Below are 25,308 nucleotides of genomic sequence, written 5' to 3'. Positions count from 1 at the left end.
ACTTTAAGCTGTTGCCAAATGAACAAACTGGGCAGGGATTGCACGCAAGCCCGTCTGGTTGAAGAGTCAAAACCATACAGTATGACCTGTCACCCCAAGGAGGAGGGACGAGGCTCCACAGCTGGTAAGAGGCTGGTTGTACCTCCTCTAGCCCAGCCCCTGGTGACAAGAGTCAAGGCAATAAAAGCAGATCTTTCTGGTGTTCGCACACTACAGTCCAAAATCCCTTCTGACCCAATAAGGGTTGGCATCGCTGCAGTCCATAGCAGAAGCTGGCTGGAGCATGAAGTGGATGCTGGGCTTGAGCCTCGTCCTGTGCCTGGTAGTCCAGACGGCCTTAGGTAAGATCTTCATCCCTCTAGGGGTGCCCTCCCTGCTCAGCCTCTTCTGGACAGGGGGCCTTAGACAAGGTCTAGGGAGATGGAGGGCAATGTTTCAAAGCACTTGTGTGCGACCAGCTAGAAGTCTGAGCAAATCATTTGTCCTCTATGAGCCCCATGACTGCTCTGCGAAGTGGATTCTGTGTCTCCTACCTCCTGGCATTAGTGAGGGACCTGAGAGCATGGCATGTCCACGTCCCTCGTTCTGGCCTTTCCCCTCTCCCTCCTGCCTTCTGTCTTCTAAGCAGGAGTCCTGCTTCTGCCTCCCCGTGTCCTGATGGCCTCTTTCCTATCTGTACCTTTCACCTCACTGTCCTCCTTTCTATCGTCCTCTGAACTGTGACAACAGAGCAGCACATTAACAACCATTAATTGAGGTATTGGATGCACATATCTAAACTATATGATTATTATACATAAATACATATATAGTTATATATGATGTCACCACTATTCTGATCAAAATCTAGAATATTGCCAGTATCCTATGTGCCATTCCCTAGTCAACATCTTCAAAGGTATCACTGTTCTAACCTCTATTGTTAATTGATTTTTGCATTAAATAATTACATAAGGGCTTTTTTGGTGGTGGTGGGTTTTTCTGAGAAGTTTTGATAAAACCGATTTAGCAATTTGTGATATTATCTCTTCTTGATATATGCACATAGCTGTGATATTAGCATGTACGCAATTTATTTTTAAGATTTTTTAAAATTGTACTTCTGTGTGTGTGTATGCATGTGTTTGTGTATGTGTGTGTGTGTGTGTATTCTTGCACGTGTATGCCACAGCACACTTGTGGAGGCCAGAAGACAAATTGCAAGAGTCTGTCTTTGCCTTCTACCAAGTGAATTCCAGAGACCAGACTCAAGTCCCTAGGCTTAGCAGCAAGCACCTTTGTCCACGGAACCTTCTTGCTGGCCCCACAGTTTCATACTCCGCTTACTTTTTCCACTTAATTTCTTATAGAAGGCCATTTATAGCTTAAGTTTGTGTTTACTTTGCTTAGTTCATAGATGTGAAAGAGGCTTCAGCAGCCACTGAAGTTCAGATCAGTCTTTGCTTTCATGAAGCGGCACATCAGACGCTGGAGCTGTTACAGATCCTGATCAGAATGGGATGTGTGTGCATCATGTAGAATTGGATAAGTGAGATATGAGTGTTTTGCTGCATGACAATGTGCTATGTTTTCATAATTCAAATAATAGTGATTTTTCAAAAAATACATTTAGTTTTAAAGTGAAGGTACTTAATGAAAGAATATGAACACTTTACAGCTCCTTGTATATTTTACCAAGTTGTTTTTCCAAGGGGTTATATCAGTTTGTCCTCCACCAACAATATCTGTGAATGTCCTTCTCACTGTATCATCTCCAGAATTTGTTAATCATTTGTGCCATCATTCACTAATTTTTCATATGTCATCTGTAATCCTAGGCCTTAATAGCACTTTATGGATACTAGTAAGGTGGCACATTGGCGATTTAAAACAATTTTTAACTTAAAAATAATTCTGTGTGTGTGTCCATAAGAATATGGGTCTAGGTATGCACACATGTGCACCCACAGAGACCAAAGGCACCTCAAGTCCTGGAGGTACACTTAAATAAGGTGATTGTGAACCTCCTGGGATAGATGCTGGGAACAGAACTCAGGTCCCTCTGCAAGAACAGTGGGTGCTCTTAATCACTGAGCCCTCTTTCCAGCCCAGGAATTCTGATTTTTATTTAGAACAGACGGGGTTTTTTTTTGTTTTTGCTTTTTTCCCAAACAAGGTCTCACTATGGAGTTAGGTCCTGAACCTGTGTGTGTGTGTGTGTGTGTGTGTGTGTGTGTGTGTGTGTGTAAATGCAGACTCAGAAGACAATCTCGAGTGGGTGTCAGTTCTCACCTTCCACCTTGTTTGACACAGGGTCTGTTTGTTGTTTCCTTTCCCCGGCTGGTTATGCCAGTCTAGCTAGCCCAAGAGAGGCAAGCGGTTCTCCCATTTCCGCTTCCCATCTCTCTGTGAGAGCAGCTGGATTAGACACCTGCGCTATGCATTCAATTTATGTGGGTTCGAAAGACTAAAACTTGGGTCCTCACTCTTGCACAAAAAACATTTTTATTCACCGAACCATCTCCCCAGCCTTGAACTTGTGATCCTCCTGCCTCTGCCTCCCAAGGACTGGATTACAGGTGCCACCGCACCTGGTTTGGGATTTGTGTTTATAAGTGCTTCTTCGTTCCCTCTGGATAACAGAGCTGACACTGGCCTTTCCATACTGCTCCTGTTCAGCAACCCAGAAGAACTCGACCACGTGGTTGTGACTGGCTCCCTAGAGACCAGGAAGTTGACAAGAACCATGGTTCACAGCAGTCATGAGACATTCTCTGTGTGATGTGGGACCTCTGAGCTTATTTCCATGTGTCTCTAGAGGGATTTGGGGCACCAGAGTGATGGGACATACCTATAATCCCAGATCTTATCATGCTGAGGCAAGAGGATCATGCATGTGTGTGTGGTATATGTGAACACATGTATACAGATATCCCATGCAAGCAGAAGACAGAGGATGACATTGGGTGTCCTGGTCTATTATTTTCTGATTTTTTTTCCTTTGAGATGGGGTCTCTCACTGAACCTGGGATGTGTCTAATTTTTTTTGGCAAGGCTAGCTTGCCATCAAGCCCCAGCGAAGATTATGAGTTTGAAGTCAGTTTGGGCTACAATAAATAGCAAGACTTTATCTCAGAAACAAAAATAAAAGCAAAAATCTGCCAGGTGGTGGTGGCACACGTGTTTAATCCCAGCACTCAGGAGGCAGAGGCAGGGGGATCTCTATGAGTTTGAAGCTCCAAAGCTACGTAGAGAAACTCTATCTTGAAAAAAAAAAGAAAAGTAAAAATCCAGGTATGGTAGTATACACCTTTAATCTCAACACTTGTGAGGCAGAAGACCTAGCAATTTGGTTTAGATTGGATGTTTTAAAAGCATGATCTCATGTAGCCCAAACTGGCTTTGAACTCATGTACCAAGGATGATCTTAAACTTGTGATCTTCCTGCCTCAGCCTCCAAAGCGCTAGGATTTTAGGCGTGTGCTACCTTTCTTGGCTTGGGAATCTATATTTTTTTTTGCATCACTTTTTCCTAAATGATTCTGATCCATGGCTAGGATAAGTAACCATGTGGATTGCATTTGCTTTCTGTCTCTTTACTGAATGAACCCCAAGGCACAGAAACAAAGAGCAGTTCTGTTTTTGATAAAGGAGGAGAGGGAGAACTGACAATGGATGTGAGGTCTCACCAACACTTGGCAGCAGAAGTGGGGCAGGATGAGAGCCTAGCAGTGGAGGAGGACTCATAGGCCTAGTCCACTTCATCTCTATTCCAAAAGCTGTCTGTGGTGTGAGTATGCTTGCAGAGTGTGTGTGTGTGTGTGTGTGTGTGTGTGTGTGTGTGTGTGTGTGAATAAGGGAGTACACATTATAAGTGAATACATTACAAAACACGTATAGCTGCATTTGTATGCATATGCATATTTCCTGTGAGCGTGCATTTGTGTGTTTCTCATGGATACCTGTGTCTGTATTAATGTGTAAGAGTGCATTGATGTCAATGTGTATGAGGAAGAATGTGCATAGATCGTTCCAACCATCCCAGGAATGAGCCAGGCAGGGGCTGGGGAGGGGACTTAGTGGGTGAAGTCTTTTCTGTGTAAGTGTGAGGACCTGAGTTTGGATGTCCAGACCCATGTGAAAAGCCATGGGGTGCGGGACTGTAACCATGGTGCTGAAGAAGGAGAAATAGGTGGGTCCGTGGGCTTGCTAGCCACCTAGTCTAACTGCTCAGTAAATTCAAGGTGCAATGAGAAACCCTGTTTCAAAAAATGAGGTAAAGAACAATTGAAAAAGACACCAAAAATCAATCACTATTCTCCATATTCAGGTATACAAACACCACCATGGGCGCATTTACATGAACATGAAGACACACATACACACCACACAGGAAAAAAGCAAATGAAAAAGAAACTAATCAAAACCTAATTAAACTAATTAACAACCGGAAAAGAAAAAGGTGCAGCCATGTTCATATCAAATAGAAGTTAAAATAAATGCCCCTTTCAGCCCTGTATGGTGGTCACGGCCTTAATCCCAGCACTCAGGAGACAGAAGCAAGTGGATCTCTGTGAATTCAAGACCAGCCTGATCTATAGTCCCAGGACAGCCAGAGCTATATAACAGAGAGAACTTACCTCAAAAAAAACTAAATAAATAAACAAATAAATGTACCTTTTATTGACATTAAATGACACAAAGAGAAATGGTTTATATAACAGACAAGAACTTTTATGTGCCTACCAGCATAGCTTTGAAATCTTAATAATAATAATCCTTATAGATACACAAGAGAAATAAGACAGATACATAATTGTTATTTTTAAACTTCTGGGGTTTTTATTGTTGTTCTAAGAAGGCTGAGGAGATGGATTAGTGGGTACACTTGGTGTATAAGCATGAGGACCAGAATTCAGATCCCCAGAACCCATGAAAAACGCTGGGTGGTTTTGCCAGCCTGCCTGCAATCCCAACCCAGGCGAGACAGACACAGGGAATCCCTGAGCAAACTGTCTAACCAGACTAAACAAAACAGCAAGCTCTGGGCTTGGTGACAGATCCTGCCTCGGTACAGATGGTAAGACACTTGATATTAAGAGCACTGGCTGCTCTTCCAAATGAGCCAGATTCAATTCCTAGTTCCCACATGGCAGTTCACAGATGCCTGTAACTCCAGTTTTAGAGAACCCAATGCCCTGTTCTGCATGTGGTACACAGATGTACATGCACACAAAACCCTCACAAACATAGGATTTTTAAATATTTGAATAATAATAATAATTGACCGGTTGCTTTTGTATATATAGCAGCAGCAGCAGCAGCTACCCAGGTCAGGTCAGGTAGCCCACTCCTGTAATCCCAGCATTTGGGAGACTGAGGCAGAAGGGTGATGGGTTTAAAGCCAACCTGAGTCATGTAGTGGGACTCTGGAGAGAGATGGATGAAGAGAAGAAAGAAAGAAGGGGAAGGAAGGGAAGGGAGAATGGGTCCCATGGCAGCTATACTAGAATCACACTGTGGCTGACGAGAACGACAGTCCCTCTTCTCTTCCCAGGTGCTTTGTACACCAAGGAGCCTCTCGTGGTCACCAGACACGGGATCCTACAAGGAAAGCAAACACATGTGGGAAACATAACCATCCAAGTCTTCCTGGGCGTCCCCTTCTCCAAACCTCCTGTGGGCACCCGCAGGTTTGCTCCTCCAGAGCCCCCCCAACCCTGGACCGGCATTAGAGACGCCACCACCTACCCACCTTCGTAAGTGCCAGAGGATTGTGGGCTGGTAGATGAGCAGAACTGATGAGTAGGGTGGACCAGTGCCTAAAATAACTTACTAGAAACTCCCTGTGGGACCAAAGCAAAGCTCAGAACCAATCTTGGCCTCAGTTTCCAAGCCTGTGTAATGAGGAAATTAGACCAAATAACATTTAAGGCAGTGATTGTACTGTGTTTGGTTTCTCATGAGAAAGCTCTGGGCAAGGGGGATTTGGTCACTGGCTTTGCCACAGGACCTTCTGGGAAGATGAATTTCCCAATGCATCCCCACCTCCAGTTCTTATCCACTCCCCAGGCCTAAGGAATGAAGGGCTCCGGCTTTGTAATACACACGGTACTGTCAGCCACTCCCTGCAGAGGGCGCTCCAAGATGGGACCTACAAGGGCTGTTTGAGCTTCGACGTTTCAGTGTCTTGCTGCCACCTACAGCCTTCAAGTAACAAGACCTGAGCGATGATTGCCCTTTGGAGCCCTGGGCTTGGCAGTTCAGCCAAAACAAGTGCATTCACTGTTTATTCAGACTACTAAGTAATCAACTGATCATAATATTGTGTGACAATCATTAACAATGTTTATCTTCAGCTGGTTAAAGCGCAGGGTTTAGAACCTAGGTGCCAACTGATTGATATATATACATATATATGTGTGTGTGTACGCCACCGCCCCCCCCCCCCCCCCCGGCTTTAATCCCAGCACTCGGGAGGCAGAGGCACGGGGATCTCTGTGAGTTTGAGACCAGCCTGGTCTACAAGAGCTAGTTCCAGGACAGGCTCCAAAGCTACAGAGAAACCCTGTCTCGAAACCCCCCCCCCAAAAAAAAGTCCTCTAATTCCCACTTGAATGTCTGTTTGTTAAGACATCAACCAGAGGTGTTTTTGCTCCATGCTAACCTTGGGAGAGGTACAGGTTCAATCTCAATAGATAGTTAGATAGAAAGAAAGGTAGGTAGGGAGAGAGAGAGAGAGAGAGAGAGAGAGAGAGAGAGAGAGAGAGAGAGAGAGAGAGAGAGAGAGAGAGAGAGGTTAGATAGGTAGGTAGGTAGATAGAGGATAGATAGATAGATAGATAGATAGATAGATAGATAGATAGATAGATGATAGATAGATAGATATCAAGCCCTAGGTATTCTGATCATTCCCTGGTTATTATTTGGAATTCCTGTCGACAGAACATGGGATGATCATTATCTGAAAATTGAAGGCAAGGTTTGGAGGTGAGGGTGCCCATTATATACACACGTGGGTGTTAGTCATTGGAATGCCCTATAAGCTGTCAGAACAAGGGATGTTTTGAACTTAGAGAGTCAAGTATAAGAATCTGTGGGTAGCCGGGCGGTGGTGGCGCACGCCTTTAATCCCAGCACTCGGGAGGCAGAGGCAGGCGGATCTCTGAGTTCGAGGCCAGCCTGGTCTACAAGAGCTAGATCCAGGACAGGCTCTAGAAACTACAGGGAAACCCTGTCTCAAAAAACCAAAAAAAAAAAAAAAAAAGAATCTGTGGGTTACTTATATCATTCTATAGGGCAGCAACAAAGGGAGAGAGAAGTGATGGCCTCTGCGAGGAAGCCAGAAGGAAGCAATCGAATTCTAAATTTGTTCCAAAGGAAAAGCTGATACCATTTTCTGGAGAATTGGATATGACCCACATAAAAAAAGAATTTAGTACAATTATTACATTTCACTAGGGCAACAGCAGGTTGGGGGGAGGGGAGAGAGAGAAAGAGAGAGAGAGAGAGAGAGAGAGAGAGAGAGAGAATTTATTTGGCTTGGCTACCAAGCATGATGGCACACAGTGATAATCCCAGTAATTGTGATGCTGGGGCAGGAAGATCAGAAGTTCAAGGCCAGTCTGAACTATGCAGCGAGTTTGAGGGTACTCTGGGCTATTTAAGACCTCATCTCAAAGAAAAGAGAGGAGAAGCAGGTGTGATGGCTCATGCCTTTAATCCCAGTACTTGGGGGGCAGAGGGCAGGCAGATCACTATGACTTTGGGGCTGGCCTAGTCTACATACTGACTTTCAGACAAGCTAAGACCTTGTCTCAAAAAAAATCACAATATATTAATAATTAATTAATTAAGTTTGGGGGCTGGAGAAATGACTCGGGGGTTAAGAGCACTGGCTGTGCTTCCAAAGGACCTTAGTTAGATCCCTGGTGCCCACAGGGTGTCTCACAGCCTGTCTGGAACTCCAGTTCCAGGGGATCCAATGTCCTCTTCTGGTCTCTGCAGGCATTGCATGCACATGGTACACAAACACACATGCAGGCAGAACGCCCATACACATAACATAAAAATAAATTAAATCCCCAAAAATAATTTTAAAGGAAAAGACGATGCTGTGCATCTTAGCAACTTCTAGGTTAGTCTGGGCTATAAAGTGAGACATGTCCTCAAAAAAGCAAAAAGAAAAGAGAGAGCTCATAGAAAGAGAGAGAAACTTGTGCTGTCTTATGCTTAGACCTGGGTCAGCAGGAGGATTCATCAGGGAGACAGAGGGAAAAGTTGGAGAGCTGGATGCTATAAAATCCTGGAAAGGGAATAGCACACAAGAAAGGATGTAGCGCTTGGTCATCCGCATTGAGGATCAATGATGACCATGACAGGAGTGGCTTTGGTGAAGTGATGGGGATAGAAATCTCAGCTGTTCTTAACTCCAGTTCCTGGCGATAGCTGCTAGCAAGAGGTCAAGCAAGGAGGGGGCTGGAGAGATGGCTCGTCAGCTAAGAGCACTTGCTGCTCTTGCAGAAGACCAGGGATCCGTTCCCTGCACGTGGCAGCTTACAAGCATCTTTAGCTCCAGTTCCAGTGAACCAAACACCCTTTCCTGGCCTCCACAGGCACCAGACACAAACCTGATGCACTTACATACAGGCAAAGCACTCTCACACATAAAATAAAAACAGATCTTTTTTCTTTAAGTCAAGCATGGGACTCTTGCGATGACTCAGTTAGTAAAATAATTATTTTCCTAGCATGAGGACCTGAGTTTGAGCCCTATCAACCATGAAAGAGCATGGTGGTGTGCCCTGGGGACGTGGAGACAGGAGGATCCCTGGGGTTCACTGACCAGCCAGTCTAGCCTAATTGATGAACTCCAGGCAATGGGGGACCCTATTTTAAAAGAGGTAGATGATACTTCTGAGGATCACCTCTGGCATCCAACTGCATATTCACACATATGCACATCCACTTGTACATACACACCTGCATGCATACAAATATGCACACACACACACACACACACACACACACACACACACTTTTTTTTTTACCAAGAAAGAAGAGGGCCAGTGTAGGCAGAGGCCACCCAATGGTTTCCGGCCACCCAGACTCAAAAGAACCACACAGAAACTATATTATTTGCAATACTGTTTGGCCAATAGCTTAAGCGTATTTCTAGCTAGCTTTTATGTCCTAAACTAACCCATCTCCATTAATCTTTGCATCACCACGAGGTTGCGGTCTACCAGCAAAGTTTCAACAGGCTCCAGCAGAGGCAGGCATCTGTCTCCTGCAGGCGGCTACATGGCTTCTCTGACTGACTCCACCTACTATCTATCTATCTACTATCTATCTATCTATCTATCTATCTATCTATCTTTCTTTCTATCTATATATATATATATATATATATATATATATATATATATATATATTTCAGCCTGGTTTTACTCTGTTAAGCCATTGGCCAAAAGCAGATTATTTATTAGCCAATGGCAATAAGACATAGTCACAACATACATCACCTCCTACATCATCTCCCCTTTTCTGTCTAAATAAAAAGGAAGGTTTTAACTTTAGCATAGCAAGATTATATATAACAAAACAGATATCAAGCAAGAATTATAGTTACATATTTATGTCTACTTTATCTTTTATCGTAAGTAAGGAAACTATATCTATTCTTCAACTCCATCGAAGACTCCAGAAGGATATAATATTACCTAAGTAAATAGGAAGTGCATTGTAAGCAGCTTCCAAAACCCTAGAATTGACAGAGACAGGCCAGTGGTATGGTTCAGAAGATAAAGGTTCTTGCCGCCAAGCTTGATGACCTGAATTCTAACCCTAGGACCTACAGGGTAGAAGGAAAGAAATGACTCCCAAAAGTGTTCTCTGACCTCCATTCATGCACCGTAGCATATGCATGTATGCAAACAAATAAATAAATGTAATTTTAAAATTAGAGGAAGGAGAAAAAGAAGTCAAACAAGGGAACAGAAATATTGCCTGGAAGTAGAGGCCCTGCCCATCATTCCCAAGCCCTTGGACTTGATCCTGACACTACAAATTTTCAAAGGGGGAGGAGTAAAGCAGAGATCAAAGACAGAGCTATGAAGTCAGGCAGAGTGTTACAAGCCTCCCAGCAATTGGGAGGGGGAGGCAGAAGGGTCAAGAATTCAAGATCATCCTCAATTATATAAGTTCAAGAGTCCCTGTCTCGGAAGAAAGAAAGAGGAAAAAGAAAGAGGGGAGGGAGAGATGGAGGAGAAGAAAGAAAGAAAAGAAAGAGAGAGAAGGAGGGAGGGAGGGACAGATGGATGGACGGAGGGACGGAAGGACAGAGAAAAGAAGATGTACTATTTGCTGGTGACCTTTGAAGAGGCCAAGTGAGGTAGAAGGAGGACGTTTGGTTGAAGTTTATCCTGGAGCTAGGGAGATGGGCTTGCCTTACAAGTATGAGGTCCTGAGTTCAAGCTCCAGAACCCCCATAAAAAGCCAAGAGTCATGGCAAGAATTTGCAGCACGAGTCCTGGGGAAGCCAGAGACAAGAGGATCCCTCTGGCTCACTAGCCAGCCAGCCTCAACTACTCAGCAAGATCCAACTAAGAGACCCAGTCTTAAAAAAAAAAAAAAAAACCTGGACAGCCTCCATGAGGAGGTTTCTCTCTGGCCTCCACATGCACGCATTGGCCTGCATTCATAAACACAAAAGAAAATGAAAATTTGTCCTTGTAGGAAGAGAGCTCAGATGACTGCTGGTCAAGGTGGCTGGGAGATGATAGTTTGGGATGAGGCAGGGTGCAGTGTTGTGGGAAGGACATATGGAAAGGGAAAGGGAAGGCAGGCTGGGACACGAGCAGAGCTAAAAGGAGGAACAGACAGATAAGGATTCCAATCAAGTAAGACCAGCCCCAGACTTGTAAGAATAGCCATTCCAGGGGTTAGGCAAGCAGCAGAGAGGAGGGAAGTGGCCATAGCGCCCACACTCCTCTTCAGATACTCTACAAGTGCACTTGGTGCCTGGCCGAGTGCTAGGACCCACTGTCATCCTGCACTCCAGGAGCGGAGCGGTTGAGTCACCCAGGAGACAAGCGATTAATTGAAATAATTTCAACCAGCATTGCAGTCGAGAGTGGAGAAAGATCTGCAGGACACAGATGGAGGGCCCATAAGAGGGGGTACCATTTGAGCTGGCCTAAACAGAAGTGTAGCTTGCTGGGCAAGGAGGAGAGCATTTGGCAGAAGGCACAGAGGCACGAGGGCTTGGAAATCAGAGGCAAGCAGCCATGTCTATCGGGAACAAAGGGTGTCTGCTGTGCTGACTGGATGGAAAGGAGAGCCCGAGTCAGACTGAGGGTGTCTGGACTCTTTCTCTGAGGGCAGTGGAGAGCTAGGAAAATGGGTTTGGAGAGGTGGGTTCTCCTATCGTACCTCAGGCTGTCCTGGGACCCACTGTGCAGCTCAGAATGGCCTTGATTCCAGGTGCCAGCCACTATGCCTCGCAAGGAAGATTATAGAAAGGGCAGTGCCGTGGTCTGCATCGTGCCTGGCTTTGTTTTTAATTACTTTTATCAGTGTCCTCCAGAGAGCAGTTTGGAGGACTGTGAAGAAGTTGCGGGGGACCACAGATTTTATGGTCTTGACAGGACGGTGGCCCTGTGTTCGGAGTAGGGAAACGTTCTCGAGCTCCTTGGCCTGCCTGGAAGATAAAAGAGTCTGGGAGGATGGGGCACGAAGGCAGAGCGTTACCTAGAGCACCCAAATTTTGGCCTTAATCAAATCGGCAGTCTCCAGCAAGAGCAAAGACTACCCAGGCTAAGGGGGTGTAGGTCAAGATGCACGGTAGAAGGAAGGATGGATCCTGGGGAGACGTGCCTGCCTCGCGGTCCTGGACCTGACCACTGGTGAAAGACTCCAAGAGGCATGCACACACGCACAGAGTCTGCCAGGCTTTTGTTAGGCTGTCCCCCGTCACTGCTGACCCCAGGGTTGGAAGCATTCTCTTCGCTGTCAATATAAATTCACTGCATGCCCACAGGTGCCTTCAGGAAACCTGGGGACAGGTAACCTCCATGTACTTGAACACGCGGAAACAGTATGAGTGGCTGCACTTCAGCGAGGACTGTCTCTACCTGAATGTTTATGCCCCAGTGCTCGCGCCTGGGGACCCTCTGCTGCCGGTGAGTACTATGTTTTCCCCCACCCGCCTCTACTACAGTTCAGCCCAGCTCAGGCTTTGGAGACCTTTCTTATCCAGGTGATGGTTTGGTTTCCCGGAGGCGCCTTCCTCGTTGGCTCTGCTTCTACCTACGAAGGCTCGGAGTTAGCCGCCCGCGAGAAAGTGGTGCTAGTGTTTCTGCAGTACAGGCTGGGCATCCTAGGCTTCTTCAGGTGGGCCTTGGACCAGGGGCGGGGCCTTCACCTACCAGCCAGAGACTCAGGAAGTGGGGACTGGCGGAAGGGGGCGTGGTCCGTGGGCGGGATCGAGTGAAGAGGATAGTCGTTCCAGCTGTGAAGACGCTGGATACTCTCACGGAATCTAAGAAAGACTTAGATGGGGAGCCATGACAGCTCTCTGAATCCTGACAATCGAATTTGGAAACACTGACCATGAATCTCGTGTGTCTAGCACCGGCGACAGCCAAGCCCGCGGAAACTGGGGGCTGCTGGACCAGATAGCGGCTCTGCACTGGGTTCAGGAGAACATCGAGGCCTTTGGTGGAGACCCGGACAGTGTAACACTGTTCGGTCAGTCGGCGGGAGCTATGAGCATCTCGGGACTGGTGAGTGTGATTTCCACTGGACCAGCAGAGACACAAGCCAGCATGTTCCCATGGTGCACAGCACGTGTGCAGACCTGTGTCCACAAACCTGCATCTCACCCCTGCCAAGGACACCATTTACACCAGGGGCACAACCGCTCATAGCCAAAGGTGCTTTCTCTTCAAGAATAACACCCATCAAGGCTGTTACGATGGCTCAGTGGTTTGCCAACAAGGTTGATAATCAGAGTTCAATCCCTGGAGCTCACAAGGTGGAACTGGTTCCTGTAACTTGTCCTCTGCCCAGGTTTCTGTCATATACACTAAACAAATTACTTTCTTAAAAAGGAAAAAAGAATAGCACTGATAGCAAGTCCAAGTCCCAACAAGGACAGGGTGAGTCTTCAGGGTGCCTAGCACCTCTTGCTTCCCTCAGGGTCCTTTCACCTAAACAGAGCCAACATCTACCCTCTGGGCAGGGCTGGGGACATCCTATGCTCCGAAGTCAGGGGCCTGTGTTGGAGACTTCACAGGGGTGGAAGTGAGAAGGAATCACATCAAGCATGGTCACGAGGGCCACACACAGTCATAATAAGGCTCAAACATCTGAGCATTTTCTGTGTGACAGGTATCTTCCCATACACCTTACGTGTATTACTTTACTTAATTTCCCCAATCCAAAAAAAGTTGAGTGTTGTGGTTCTAAACCTTGAGGGGATTCACAGCTAGCCCTAGAAGCAGTAAATTTAAAAACAGTGTGGATTACATAAAACCCTGTCACAAAAAAAAAAAAAAATCCAAAGAGACAGGCAGATCTGTAGTCCCTGGGCAGACCTGAAATGCTGGAACTATACAGCAAGGCCCTCCCTGCTCAAAACTAACAAGTTAATTGGTAATAATAACAAAGTCCAAGGAGAAAAGCGCTGCCCTCGTCTCACAGATGAAGACCCCCACGCAGAGAAGAGAAGCACCTCTCTCTAGTTCAGTGTCCTACAGAGCCCAGACAGGTTTTTCTGTGTGGTCTGGTTTGGCTCAGATCTTTTTGTTGTTGTTTGTTGACACTGGGTCTCACTCTGCTTCCCTTGCTGGCCTCAGACTTGGTATTTAACCAAGCTAGTCTGGAATTTGCTAAGTAGACAAGGTTGGCCTCAAACTTGTGGCTTGCAGCCATCCTCCTGAGAGCAGGGACAGATGTTAAGCAGGGAAGTGATAAGATCAGACGTGCATTTAGAGAGCTCTCTCTGTCTTTCTTCTGCATGGAACTGACATAGGAAAAAGCAGGAACTCGGACTTGGAGGCCCAGCTGGGAGGTGAAGGAGCAGGGTTTATCCCAGAGGAGATAATGAGGATAGGAAGAATGGAGAATAAAGAGGGGTTGCTGAGTGGTTCACAAGGCCAAATGGTCAGGAATGACTGGAATAGCTGCATATGGCAGAGGGCAGAAGAGGGACAGCCCCCAAGCTGGGTGGATAATGTCAAAAAAGAAGGTTCTACCCAGTTGGAGATTGACTAGAACAAGTTTGAGACACATACAATCTGAGGTGTCCAAATGACTTCTCTGAAGGAGCTGTTAGCATAGGTAATTGGAGCTGTGACTATGGGGTCCCACCCACCCTTGCTTGTAAACTGTAGCAGAAAAAAAAAACCTCTATGCATACCAACAGATCACCTTCCATATCCTCAGGTCAACTCTGGGACCTCTAGAGCCCACTACATAGACCAAGGACTGGAAGGTGCTGGCTTTACATCTAGGACTGTAGCCTAAGATCCATGGCTCCCTCCAAGATGCTTATCTCTCAGGCTACTCAGAAAGAGTTAGGCAGGCACCGGAAACAACCCAGTTGTCCCTGTTTATGGATCTCATGGGTGTTCTGCGCTTCCAATCCCTACAGCTGATGTCACCCCTTGCCCAAGGTCTGTTCCATCGGGCCATTTCCCAAAGTGGTACTGCGATACTGAAAGTCTTCATCACGCCTGATCCACTGAAGGCAGCCAAGGTGGGTACCACTCCTCTCCCAGCGCTCAACAAGAAGAGAGAAGGATGGAGGCATCCCTGGATACCCTTTCTCTCTACAGAAGGTTGCTCACGTGGCTGGCTGCGACCACGACAACACAAAGATTATGGTAGAATGCCTGAGGGCTCTGTCAGGGAATGAGGTGATGCATGTTTCCAAGAGGATGGTAGGTAGAACATTCCAGTTGTCATCCCTTTCAGCCTATGGACTATAGCCACCCGTAGATATGTCCCCAGGGAGCCTGTCTCTAGAACACATTGGGGAGTTTCTTTTGATTCCTATCTCCTTCTCTCTTTTATAGGCATTCTTTCATGTCAACCTCAAGAAAGATCCAAGAGATGTGAGTAAGCAGTGGCTTGCAACTTGAGTGTTCATTGAATACCTACTGTGTGCCAGGTCCTTGGGATACCTGAGGAACTATACAGGCCAATTTCCCCTCTCTAGTGGGACTGACGCCCCACTGAAGAGAGACACAATAGGTCCTATAAATAAGTAAATTACTCAGCTTTCTCGAAGGCAATAGCAACAAGGGGAGGGATCAGGCATGGTGAGAGGTATAGAATTTTAAATAGAATGGATAATACGTGTCTCATTGAAGGGATATTTCATAAGGATTTTCAAGAGATAAGGAAGAACTATGAGGATGTCTGGAGCAAGCATCTGAAGTCTGAGTAGCTGGTCCTGTCTGCCCTGGTCCCTCTCGACGCTCACCCTCCTAAGCATCATTGTGGGCAATCTCAGTGTTTATCAAAAGAGCTTAAGCTAGGCCAGCTCCTGAGACAGACCTGATGAGCTGAGCACCCGAGTCACAAAGGCCCCCAGAGAGCATGTGGAATGACTAGCTGGACAATGCTCCTGACCTTGCAGATGGTGTGGTTCCTGAGCCCTGTGGTAGATGGTGTGGTGTTCCCAGAGGACCCTGTGGTGCTCCTGACCAGTGGACAGGTTACCCCTGTGCCCTACCTTCTAGGTGTCAACAATGTGGAGTTCGAGTGGAGCTTGCCTTTTGTGAGTGGATGGGAAAGGTGCTCGCTCAGTGGGTTGGCAAAGGGATGCCCCTTGAGCAGTGTTTGGGTACCAAGTTAGATCTCAGTGGCCCCACTGAGGATGCAGAAGTTACCTGTATTCCCTGTGCAGGGACAGTTGTCCAGGAATGATAGAGAGGCATTGGGAGAAGTGTAGTCAACCCGAGCCTACTAACAACTATACACCTTAGGGGCCTCCTTTACTCCCTGGGTCAGGGCAAATGACATAGCTCAAGACAGGCCCTCCCAGCTCTGCGTCAGCTCAGAACCAGGAGGTGATGACAGACAGTGAGCAGGGCAGGGTGTGGGTCTTTCCTGGGCTATGCCTTGTCTGAGAAGTCTACATGCAGACAGGCAAGAGCTCAGGCCTGATTCACCCCTGGGTCCTTTTCTTGTGATCAGCTCTTGAAGCTCCAGCTGACTCAGCATGCAATGAATGAAAAATACCTCACCAAACTGCTTTGGAGTTCCAGCACCCTGCTGGTGAGGGGTCCCACGGTTGGGTTGTTTAGTGTGACCAGGACTAAATACCACACACGCTTCTTTAAGAACCTAGGACTTGCTCTGCGCAAGCATTCCTGAGATAGGAGATCCCTAAAGGAATTTGACATGGGACGAGATGGATGCTGATGGGCAAGGTCTCCAAGGCACTCTCAGGGTCATAGGAGGCAGTTCTCCTGGGGCAAAAGTGGGGGGTAAGAATCAATGAAGATGACGGGGCGGTGGTGGCGCACGCCTTTACAGCACTTGGTAGGCAGAGAGGCAGGTGGATCTCTGTGAGTTCAAGGCCAGCCTGGTCTACAGAGTGAGTTCCAGGACAGCCAGGGCTACACAGAGAAACCATGTCTTTTAAAAAAATCAATAGGATGGAGACCATCCTAGAAATCCCATTCCCAAAAGTCCTGGAGAGTTGAGGCTGGGTGCAAGCCAATGGTGCACGCACCCATGGCCTAGCTGGTATAGCAGGCCTCAGGGTGGGTCTTGCATCCTGGCCCAGAATATCACTAATGAGCAGATCCCACTGGTGATGAAGGAGTACTTGATCGACGCTGCCGTTAAGCATGACTGGAAGACGGTCCGCAACCACTTGTTAGATCTAATTGGAGATGCCACCTTCGTGTACTCCACCCTTCAAGCCGCACGTTACCACCGGGGTATGAGGCCCCTGAGAGTAACCACACCGCTCCCCTTCACTGTCCAGCTGAGCTGCTTCCAACTGGAGTCATCAGCTCTTCCCCCACCTGCTTCATACTTTGGGCTATTATAGAACTCCAAGAGGCCACAGAAAAAGCAGCAAGCCAGAGGAAGAGCTGTCCCTGAGGAATAAGGGCAAAACCTCGGCCACCCTACAGGAGAAAGCTGGGGTGACAGAGACAGTACCCTAGGTTAAGAGGATGGGCTTAAGAACAACTTCAAAGGCAGGCTGACTGGGCTTGGGAATATGAGAATGAGAGGTCAAAGGTGAGGCTGGAAAGGACAGCCATTAAAGGCCCTTGAATACCATGTCTGGAACAGAAAGCTCAGAAGAGGGAAGAAGACAGCTTCCATGGTCTTTGCCATAAGCATCCCCAGCTCTGCAGATGAGGGACTGCCGCTCAAAGAGTTTGAGTGGCATACTGGTGGCTAGTGCAGACAGGATTCTAACTTGCCCCATGACTGTAAACCTGAAGGCCTGCCCTATGTTGGTGGGTGGGACGCACTGGGTAGATGGGAACTTGCTCAGGCGAAGGCTCTTCCTGCAGCCCTCACCCATTTCATTATTCACAGATGCCGGCTTCCCTGTCTATCTGTATGAGTTCAAGCACTATGCTCCTTCAGGCATAATTGTCAAACTTCGACACGATGGGGCAGATCATGGAGACGAGCTTTCCTATATCTTCGGAAGCCCTTTCTCCAAAGGTCCTAATGCCCTACCTGACACCTAGTCTCCCCACCGGGCATGAAGACCCACACCTCCATTGGCTGACCACAGGAAGCTATCTAGTCCCTCATGTGGAATGTACCCCCCCCCCAATTCAGAGTGGGAGGCTGGTACCCCCAGCTCTTTCCAAAACACCATATCTTCTTCTGCCCCCAGGCTCATCCACCAGTGAGGAAAAGGAATTTAGCCTCCAGATGATGAAATACTGGGCCAACTTTGCCCGCACTGGGTGAGTCTAGCCCTTTACGCATATAAACAATACTAGGACCACAGGAACTAGACAGTCAAGCCTGGGCCCTTCTTCTTTTCCTTGTCAGTCATAGAGTCCTAAATGCCCATAGAATGTGTCTCCTCTGTCCCACAATGCACACTCTTCATTCATTCATCCAATAGTATCTCAACAATGTTCTCCTTTGTATCTGACCCTGGTACTGGAAGCTGGGGTTCAAGGATGTCATAAGCATGTGCTACATCCTCCTCACCCCACTATATGAAAACCAAATTCCAAACAGGCACAGTGGAAGCTGTCCCACTGGGATCACTGGGCCATAGGGAGCATCACGGAGGGGTCTGGCCCTTTTTGAGTGGCAGAGGGGGCCTCAAGTGAAGGTGACACTTTAACTGAATTTTGGGTCCCCCATGCATATTTTACTAGGCCTACTTTCTCTCCCCGCATCATCCTGTGACACTCTGAAGTGTCATCTAATCAAATTACTCACTTGCTTAAAACCCTTGCTCATAGCCGGGCGGTGGTGATACACGTCTTTAATCCCAGCACTCAGGAGGCAGAGACAGGCAGATCTCTTTGAGTTCGAGGCCAGCCTAGTCTACAGAGTGAGCTCCAGGACAGGCTCTAAAGCTACAGAGAAACCCTGTCTCAAAAAAAAACAAAACAACAACAACAACAAAACTTGTTCATGTTCTCAGAGTAAATCTCCATTCCCTTAGCTTGTCATGAAAAGCCAAGAATTTTTCCTATGCCGTCATCATTCTTCCTGCACACATACCCTCTTTATCTATCCCCACCTTTATATTTCACCTAACCTTTTACTGCCTGGAAGCTCACTTCTTCCACCTCCAGCCTACACTGGCCTCAAACTCACAATTTCCTGCCATCACCTCCCAAGCGCTGTGATTCTAAGTGCTCACCATCCATCACGCCTAGCTCTCCTACTCTTTCATAAGATCTGTCTAAGCATCATTGCCACAAAGCCTTCCTGGATCTCAGCTTCCCAAGGGAAGGTAGATGAAGGAAAGGTAAGAGGGACAAGCTGAATAAACAGGACTGTGACACTAATCTCTTTCCACCTTGGGATTAGGGACCCCAATGACAGAACGCTGCCCTACTGGCCACGCTTTGACAAGAATGAGAAGTACTTGCAGTTGGATTTCGATACAAGTGTGGGTGTGAAGCTCAAAGAGAAAAAGATGGCTTTCTGGAGAAGGCTGCACCAGCTTCAGAAAACTTAGAAGCAGCAGCAACCCTGAGAGTAACCAAGCAAGACTGAACTATCCTACCAACCTGCCTCAAGGAGATTGGCCCTGGATATATCTGAGGACAGCAGTCCTGTCTACTGAATGTAGGACCTGGAGAAGCTCCTGGCTGCCTTCAGGCTGTAGCTGGAGCCCTATTCCGTTATTTGGGGCTCAGCACCACCTGTCCAGCCTGACACCCATAGATCACTGTCTGCACCAGGCCAGGGCCCTTTTATCACACTGTGCTCTGCTCCCTGCCACCTCAGCCTCAGGATAATCTCTTCTCTCTCTTTTCCAGGTCCTCTTACCCCTCATGATGTGTTTTCAGCCCCCTCATATGGAAAGTTCACACAGGCTGTCACTTTCTGTCATTGCACCCTGCCATCATTGATCATCTGCCCTGTCCAACCTGCCTGCTCATGCTTGCCTCGAGGACCCAGACAGTCTATTCATGACATGGGGCAAAGCTTTGATGGCTTGGGATCTGTTCCCCTACCCACACACATCTCCCCTGGGGCCCTTCAAAAGCCTGTACCTAGGGACGATGCTCAATAAAAATGGGTTCTTTTCATCCTCAATTTCTCTCTCTGTAAAATAATTGGGTGAAATGGATGTTATCTCAGTTTCCCTTAGAGTAATAAAATGTTGCTACTTGCTGCTTCTTGGGCTGTACTTGCTAGAAGGGCTGAAGCAAAGTCACTTAGGGTGCAAAAATTCAGTTAGTGCCGGATGTGGTGGTTTCTAAAGGAGGTAGCCCCCTCAGAGTCAGCACAGGACACACCCAGATACCAAATTCTCAGCACGAAGGAGATTTATTACCCTAGAGGGAAAGGGGGAGGTGGGCTGCAGAGGCGGCGGCAGCAGCAGCAGCAAGGAGGAGGTTTTCTCAGGAGTGAGTGTTTGTTTGCTTGTTTGGGGATTGTTTCTTGTTTTTGTTTTTGATTATTTGTTTATTGATTTGGTGGTTGGTTGGTTGATTGACTGGTTTTTCAAGACAGGATTTCTCTGTATAGCCCTGGCTATCCTGGAACTTGCTCTGTAGACCAGGCTGGTCTCAAATTCAGAGATCCACATGCCTCTGCCTCCCAAGGACTAGGATTAAAGGCGTAGGACACTACCACCCAGCAGGAGCTGGCTTTTAAGGGGGAAAAGGGGGGGGGAGATCTGTCTAGGATGAGTTGGTAAATCCTGATTGGACATGTTAGCCAAATAATTAATTTTGATTGTTGGATCTTAGTATTTTGTCTGAGGAATGAGTCAGTGGCTAAATAAGAGAATGGCCTTTGGGGACTAGCTTTAGAAATTTAATCTAATGGTTTTTCAGCAAAGGGGAGAATAGGAACTTGACAGCACCGTATTTGCTGTGCATGGACCTGCTAGAGCCCTTCAGTAGTGAACACCTGTAATGTCAACATTTGAAAAGTGAGAAAGGGGAATCCAGGTGTTCAAGGTCATCTTCAGCTACACATAGTTTGAGTCCAGCCTAGACAACATAAGACTACATCTCAACAACAGCAAAGCAGAAAGAAAAGTTTGGCTTGCTCCTTCTCTATCTCAAGTGCATCATGCCTCTTCCCCAAGGGTATCATCAGGACACCACACCTCATGCTCACATCCATTTAGGCCCAACCCTCCCATGCTCCTCACTCTCCTGAACATATCCCAACCTTTTTGTTTGTTTGTTTTTGAGCCTGTCTCACTGCGTACCTCTGGCTACCTAGGACTTGTCGTGTAGCCAGGGCTGGCCTTGAACTGCCTCTGCCTCCAGAGTGTTGGGATTAAAGGCACGAACCATCAGTTTTCATCAGCTTTCTTCCATTTGGGGGCACCAGGTCCCACACTGGCCTGTAACATAGGCTAGCAATTCCTCTGCCTCAGCTTCCTGAATACTAAGATAACAAGAGTGGGCCACCTAATTCAGACCTATCATCTTTTTTAATATGCTTATTCAAACCAGGCATGGTGGCACACATCACAGAGGTAGACAGACCTCTGTAAGTTCCAGGCCAGCCTGATCTACAAAGAGAGTTCCAAGACAGCCAGAGCTGTTACACAGAGAAACCCTGTCTCAAAAAGAAAAACACACACACACACACACACACACACACACACACACACTTATTCATTTATTATTTGTTTACTTTTTAGTGTGGGGGTTTGTATGTGTGTGTTACTATGCCCATGTGAAAGTCAGAATACAGTTTTTGAGAGTTGTTTCTCTCCTTTGGGCATGTGGGTTCCAGGAATCAAACACAGGCCATGAGCCCTAGAAGCACACACCTTTATCCACTGAGATACCTCTGCAGTCTCTTGCTTTCTCTTTTAAAGATTTGCTTTAGCTTTGTATTTATGTGTATGTATATGTGCATATGCCACATATGTGTGGGTACCCGTGGAAGCCAGAGGATGATGTCAGATCTCCTGGAGCTGGAGTTTCATATAAGTGGCGTGAGCCACCTGATTGGGTGCTGGAAAGTGGAGTACTCTGTAAGGGCAGCAAGTGACCAAGGGCTCTGCTGAGCCATCTTTCAAGGTCCTGGACCCCACTCTCTATCTTCAGGAATTCGACTCTTTCAGATTCCTTATACAGTAAGCTCATACTTTTGTCCTTCCATGCCTAGCGTGATATCGTAATGTCTATGGAGTTCATCCATGTTGTTGAATGTAACAATTTTGTTTTATTTTATGTATTTTTCTATCCATCAGATATTTCAGTTGTTTAAAAGAGTTAAAAGAGGAAAAAAAAGATTTATGTTGGGGGCTGGAGAGATGGCTCAGAGGTTAAGAGATGGCTGCTCTTCTAGGCACTCTGAGTTCAATTCCCAGCAACCACATGGTGGCTCACAACCACTTGAATGAGATCTGGTGCCCTCTTCTGGAGTGCAAGCATACATGCAAGCAGAACACTGTAATATAGATAGATAGATAGATAGATAGATAGATAGATAGATAGATAGATTATATGTATAAAGATTATATGTATATAAAGATTATATATAAAGAATATATATATTATATATATAGGTTTTTTAGTTTTTTAAGACAGGGTTTCTCTGTAGCTTTGAAGCCTCTCTTGGAACTAGCTCTTGTAGACCAGGCTGGCCTCCAACTCACAAAGATCCGCCTGCCTCTGCCTCCCGACTGCTGGGATTAAAGGCATGCACCACCACCACCCAGCTAAATAAATAAATCTTTAAGAAAAAAAGAAGATTTAAGTTGTTTCCACCTCTTGATTATTGTGACTAATGCAGCTACACATATCTGTGTGATGTTTACACACACACACACACACACACACACACACAAAACAGTATTTTCATTGATTCGATTCAGGCTCCTCCTAATTTTCTTCAAGGAGGGCAGACTTTTTAAGGTTCTGTGCATGTTTCAACCATGTCTAACTTTAGCAAGAGCTCTGCCAACAGTTTAACCGGATATCCAGCTCCCACTCAGTATCTGATCTCCCTCCGTAACTAATGGAGTCCCTCATCCCACACATCCTCCACCTGGGCCTGTCTTCAGCCACACCTGTTAGATAAGTGGACTGCAGAGTTGCCTCTGCACTTAAAAGCACTGGCTGCTCTGCTGGAGGACCCAGGTTCAGTTCCCAGCACACCCATCCCTGCCTCCAGTACCAGGGGACCTGGTGGCCTCTTCTGGCCTCTGCAAGAACCAAGTGATGCACAGACACAAGCAAGACACCCATACACATAAAATAATTGTTTTTAAATTTTTCTGAAAAATTGCTAGATACCTTTAACCATAACTGCTAATGCTTCTTGTTGGTAATTTTTTCACCCATTGACCACACTGTTCTTGATTATAAATTCCCACTCAGCTATCCTATATTGGGATTCGAGCCAAATTTTTCTCTTCCACACTGTGAAATCCCATTGCAAAGGTCCTATGCTTATTTCAATGACCTGGAATAAAGCCTACCTGCCTTCTCTGAACTTTAATTTTTTATTTATTCTATCTTTTAAAGATTTATTTTTTATGTAAATGAATGTTTTGCCTGCAAGTATGTATGTATGCCATGTGACTCTCTCTCTCTCTCTCTCTCTCTCTCTCTATCTCTATCTCTCTCTCTCTCTCTGTGTGTGTGTGTGTGTGTGTGTGTGTGTGTGTGTGTGTAGGGGTGAGAGTCTAGTCTAGTCTAGTCTAGTCTGGTGACTTCAGAGGTCAGCAGAGGGCATCTGATCCCTGAAACTGGAAACACAGATGGTTGGGGCCACATGCTGGGTTTTCTGCAAGAGCAAAATGTGCTCTTAACCATTGAGCCATTTCTCCAGCCCTTATTTATTCTTGTTTTCAGATAGGATTTCATATTGCAGTCCAAGCTGACCTAGAACTCATTAGGCAGCTGGGTCTGATCTTGACCCCTTAGTGATCCTTCTGCCTTCAAGGTTCTGGGATTGCTCACATGATTCACCGCACTCAATCTGATTTTCCTTCAAAATCCCTCTTTAGGCATTTTTACCCAGATGTAAGAAAGGGTGTTTATCCTCCAAATTAGAGGAAGTACAGCTGAAAAGAAACAAGAGTCCAGACTTCAGCATGGGCCGTGTCCGACAGAATAATAAAGGACTACGGGAAACCCTAGGACCTTCGACCTCCTCTGGGGTTCCAGCATAGAATTCCAGTGGGCAACCTGGAAGAGAGCCAGGTTGAATGCTGGCTCCATATCCTTCCCATCCATCCAAGAAAATGCTGTTTTTCACCAGCTCCTTCCCAGCGCGCACAGCTGGATAGCTACCACCCTGCCTACAACCTCTTCCCCTCTCTTTCCCTTTGCCGGCCAACCCCGCAGGGATGATGAACACTCAGAGGTACCAAGCCAGCGCCTGCCTAGCGAGCACGCATTCAGAGAAGTCCACCTTGGGGATGGAGCCTGACTTCGGGCTTCCGCCTCGGGAAGCAGCGCCCCCTTCTGCTCCGACACCTCTATACCCGAAGCAGCAATTACCAATCAAGGAGGCTGGGAAGAACCAATTAGTGTGGAGGACGCGGCTCTTCCACCGTTCCAGCTGACCACAGGCCCCTCAGCGCTGTGGCTAAGCTCCTCACGCCCCAGGCTCCCGCTACCCGGAGCGGGTCTCAGCCCTCCCTGCACACCGACTGCGCCAACTGCCTGGGAGCCCCCAGGGGACGCGCCGTCGGGCCTCCTGCCAACTGCAGTGATGGATCTTGTCGCTGGCTCTTGTCCAGAGCCCAGGCGGACTCAAGGGCGCCTAGGCCTGGAATTCACAGCGGCTGGTGGCGAGGCAAGAGTGTTGGCCCCGCTGCGAGGACTCCTGGGCCTCCCACCGAGTGTGCCTCAGAGCCGGTCATCAATTCGCCCTGCAACAGCTAGAAAATTGAAACAGTACAACCCAAATCTTAGACTGCCAGTGAGGTGTTTGGTGTCTGGCTGAATTCTAGCTTTCTCGGGATCCTCTTCGTTTCTCGGGGTCTGAGTTAACAGTGTCCAGACCAAATCCAGACTTTGTAAACCCACCTTGGGTTCGTGCTCCTCCTGCAGCGAGGTGAGCAGGTCCTCAGCACTGCTAAGCGAATGTATGAGCTTCCTTCCTCTTCCAGGTCCCTTTCCTGAACAACACAAATCATTCATCTAAGTATAGGCTCTGGGCGACCCCCAAAGGGATTAGATCTTACCTTCTGGCGTCTGCAGGGTTCCTGGGCAGAGGCTCCAAGGCTTTTTACTTAGACCCCTAGCTGGTTTAAAAAAAAAAAAAAAAAAAGTCCTGAGATCCAGGCAAGCATCAGGTAAAGAGGAGTTGGAAGAAGGAACAGTGGGGGCCGGTGTGGGACACCAAACACTTCAGAGTCCCCCTAACACACCTTTGCAGCTGCTCATGGACACAGTGAGGCCCTAGAGTGATGGACCCAATGCCTAAGACATACAATGGTCGGAGAGGATTTAGGAGGAAGGGCCACAGCTGGGCTGACTAGGGAGCCTCTGCAGTGCAATGCTCCCCTTCCCCTATCGGTGCTACAAGGGTCTGGGCTAGAGAAGCTGAGGCCGTTGACCAGTCCTGGATGCAGTGGTCTTTTCTGTGTTCACACTCCCCCTCAAACTGGCCTCAGTGGGGAAAGTGCTGAGTGTTGCCCCTTTTCAGAGATCTCCC

General features: G+C 47.1%; 1 protein-coding gene across 1 annotated transcript; it reads left to right on the top strand.

Moving 5' to 3' along the window:
* Positions 1-268: 268 nt before the first annotated feature.
* Ces4a (carboxylesterase 4A) lies at positions 269-19,174 on the top strand. The gene is made up of 14 exons (XM_038313181.1): positions 269-341; positions 5,537-5,738; positions 12,020-12,161; positions 12,239-12,372; positions 12,611-12,764; positions 14,636-14,740; positions 14,820-14,924; positions 15,060-15,098; positions 15,626-15,766; positions 16,186-16,266; positions 16,781-16,937; positions 17,551-17,682; positions 17,861-17,933; positions 19,024-19,174. The coding sequence occupies exons 1-14, from the start codon at positions 284-286 to the stop codon at positions 19,172-19,174; spliced, it is 1,674 nt and encodes a 557-aa protein (XP_038169109.1). The 5' UTR covers positions 269-283.
* The last annotated feature ends 6,134 nt before the right edge of the window (positions 19,175-25,308 follow it).

The sequence above is a fragment of the Arvicola amphibius genome, chromosome 15, assembly GCF_903992535.2.
Source record: "Arvicola amphibius chromosome 15, mArvAmp1.2, whole genome shotgun sequence".
In the NCBI taxonomy this organism is placed as follows: Eukaryota; Metazoa; Chordata; class Mammalia; order Rodentia; family Cricetidae; genus Arvicola; species Arvicola amphibius.
Note: the sequence above shows the minus strand (reverse complement) of the source record. Positions and strands in the feature narration are given on the sequence as shown.

What these genes read in the sequence shown, in the direction of transcription:
- Ces4a (XM_038313181.1), top strand. Translation starts at nt 284, where the DNA reads ATGAAGTGGATGCTGGGCTTGAGCCTCGTCCTGTGCCTGGTAGTCCAG. An exon ending in TGCATGTTTCCAAGAGGATG is followed by an intron (nt 14,925 to 15,059) that starts GTAGGTAGAACA and finishes TCTCTTTTATAG; the next exon opens with GCATTCTTTCATGTCAACCT. An exon ending in GGAGTTCCAGCACCCTGCTG is followed by an intron (nt 16,267 to 16,780) that starts GTGAGGGGTCCC and finishes ATCCTGGCCCAG; the next exon opens with AATATCACTAATGAGCAGAT.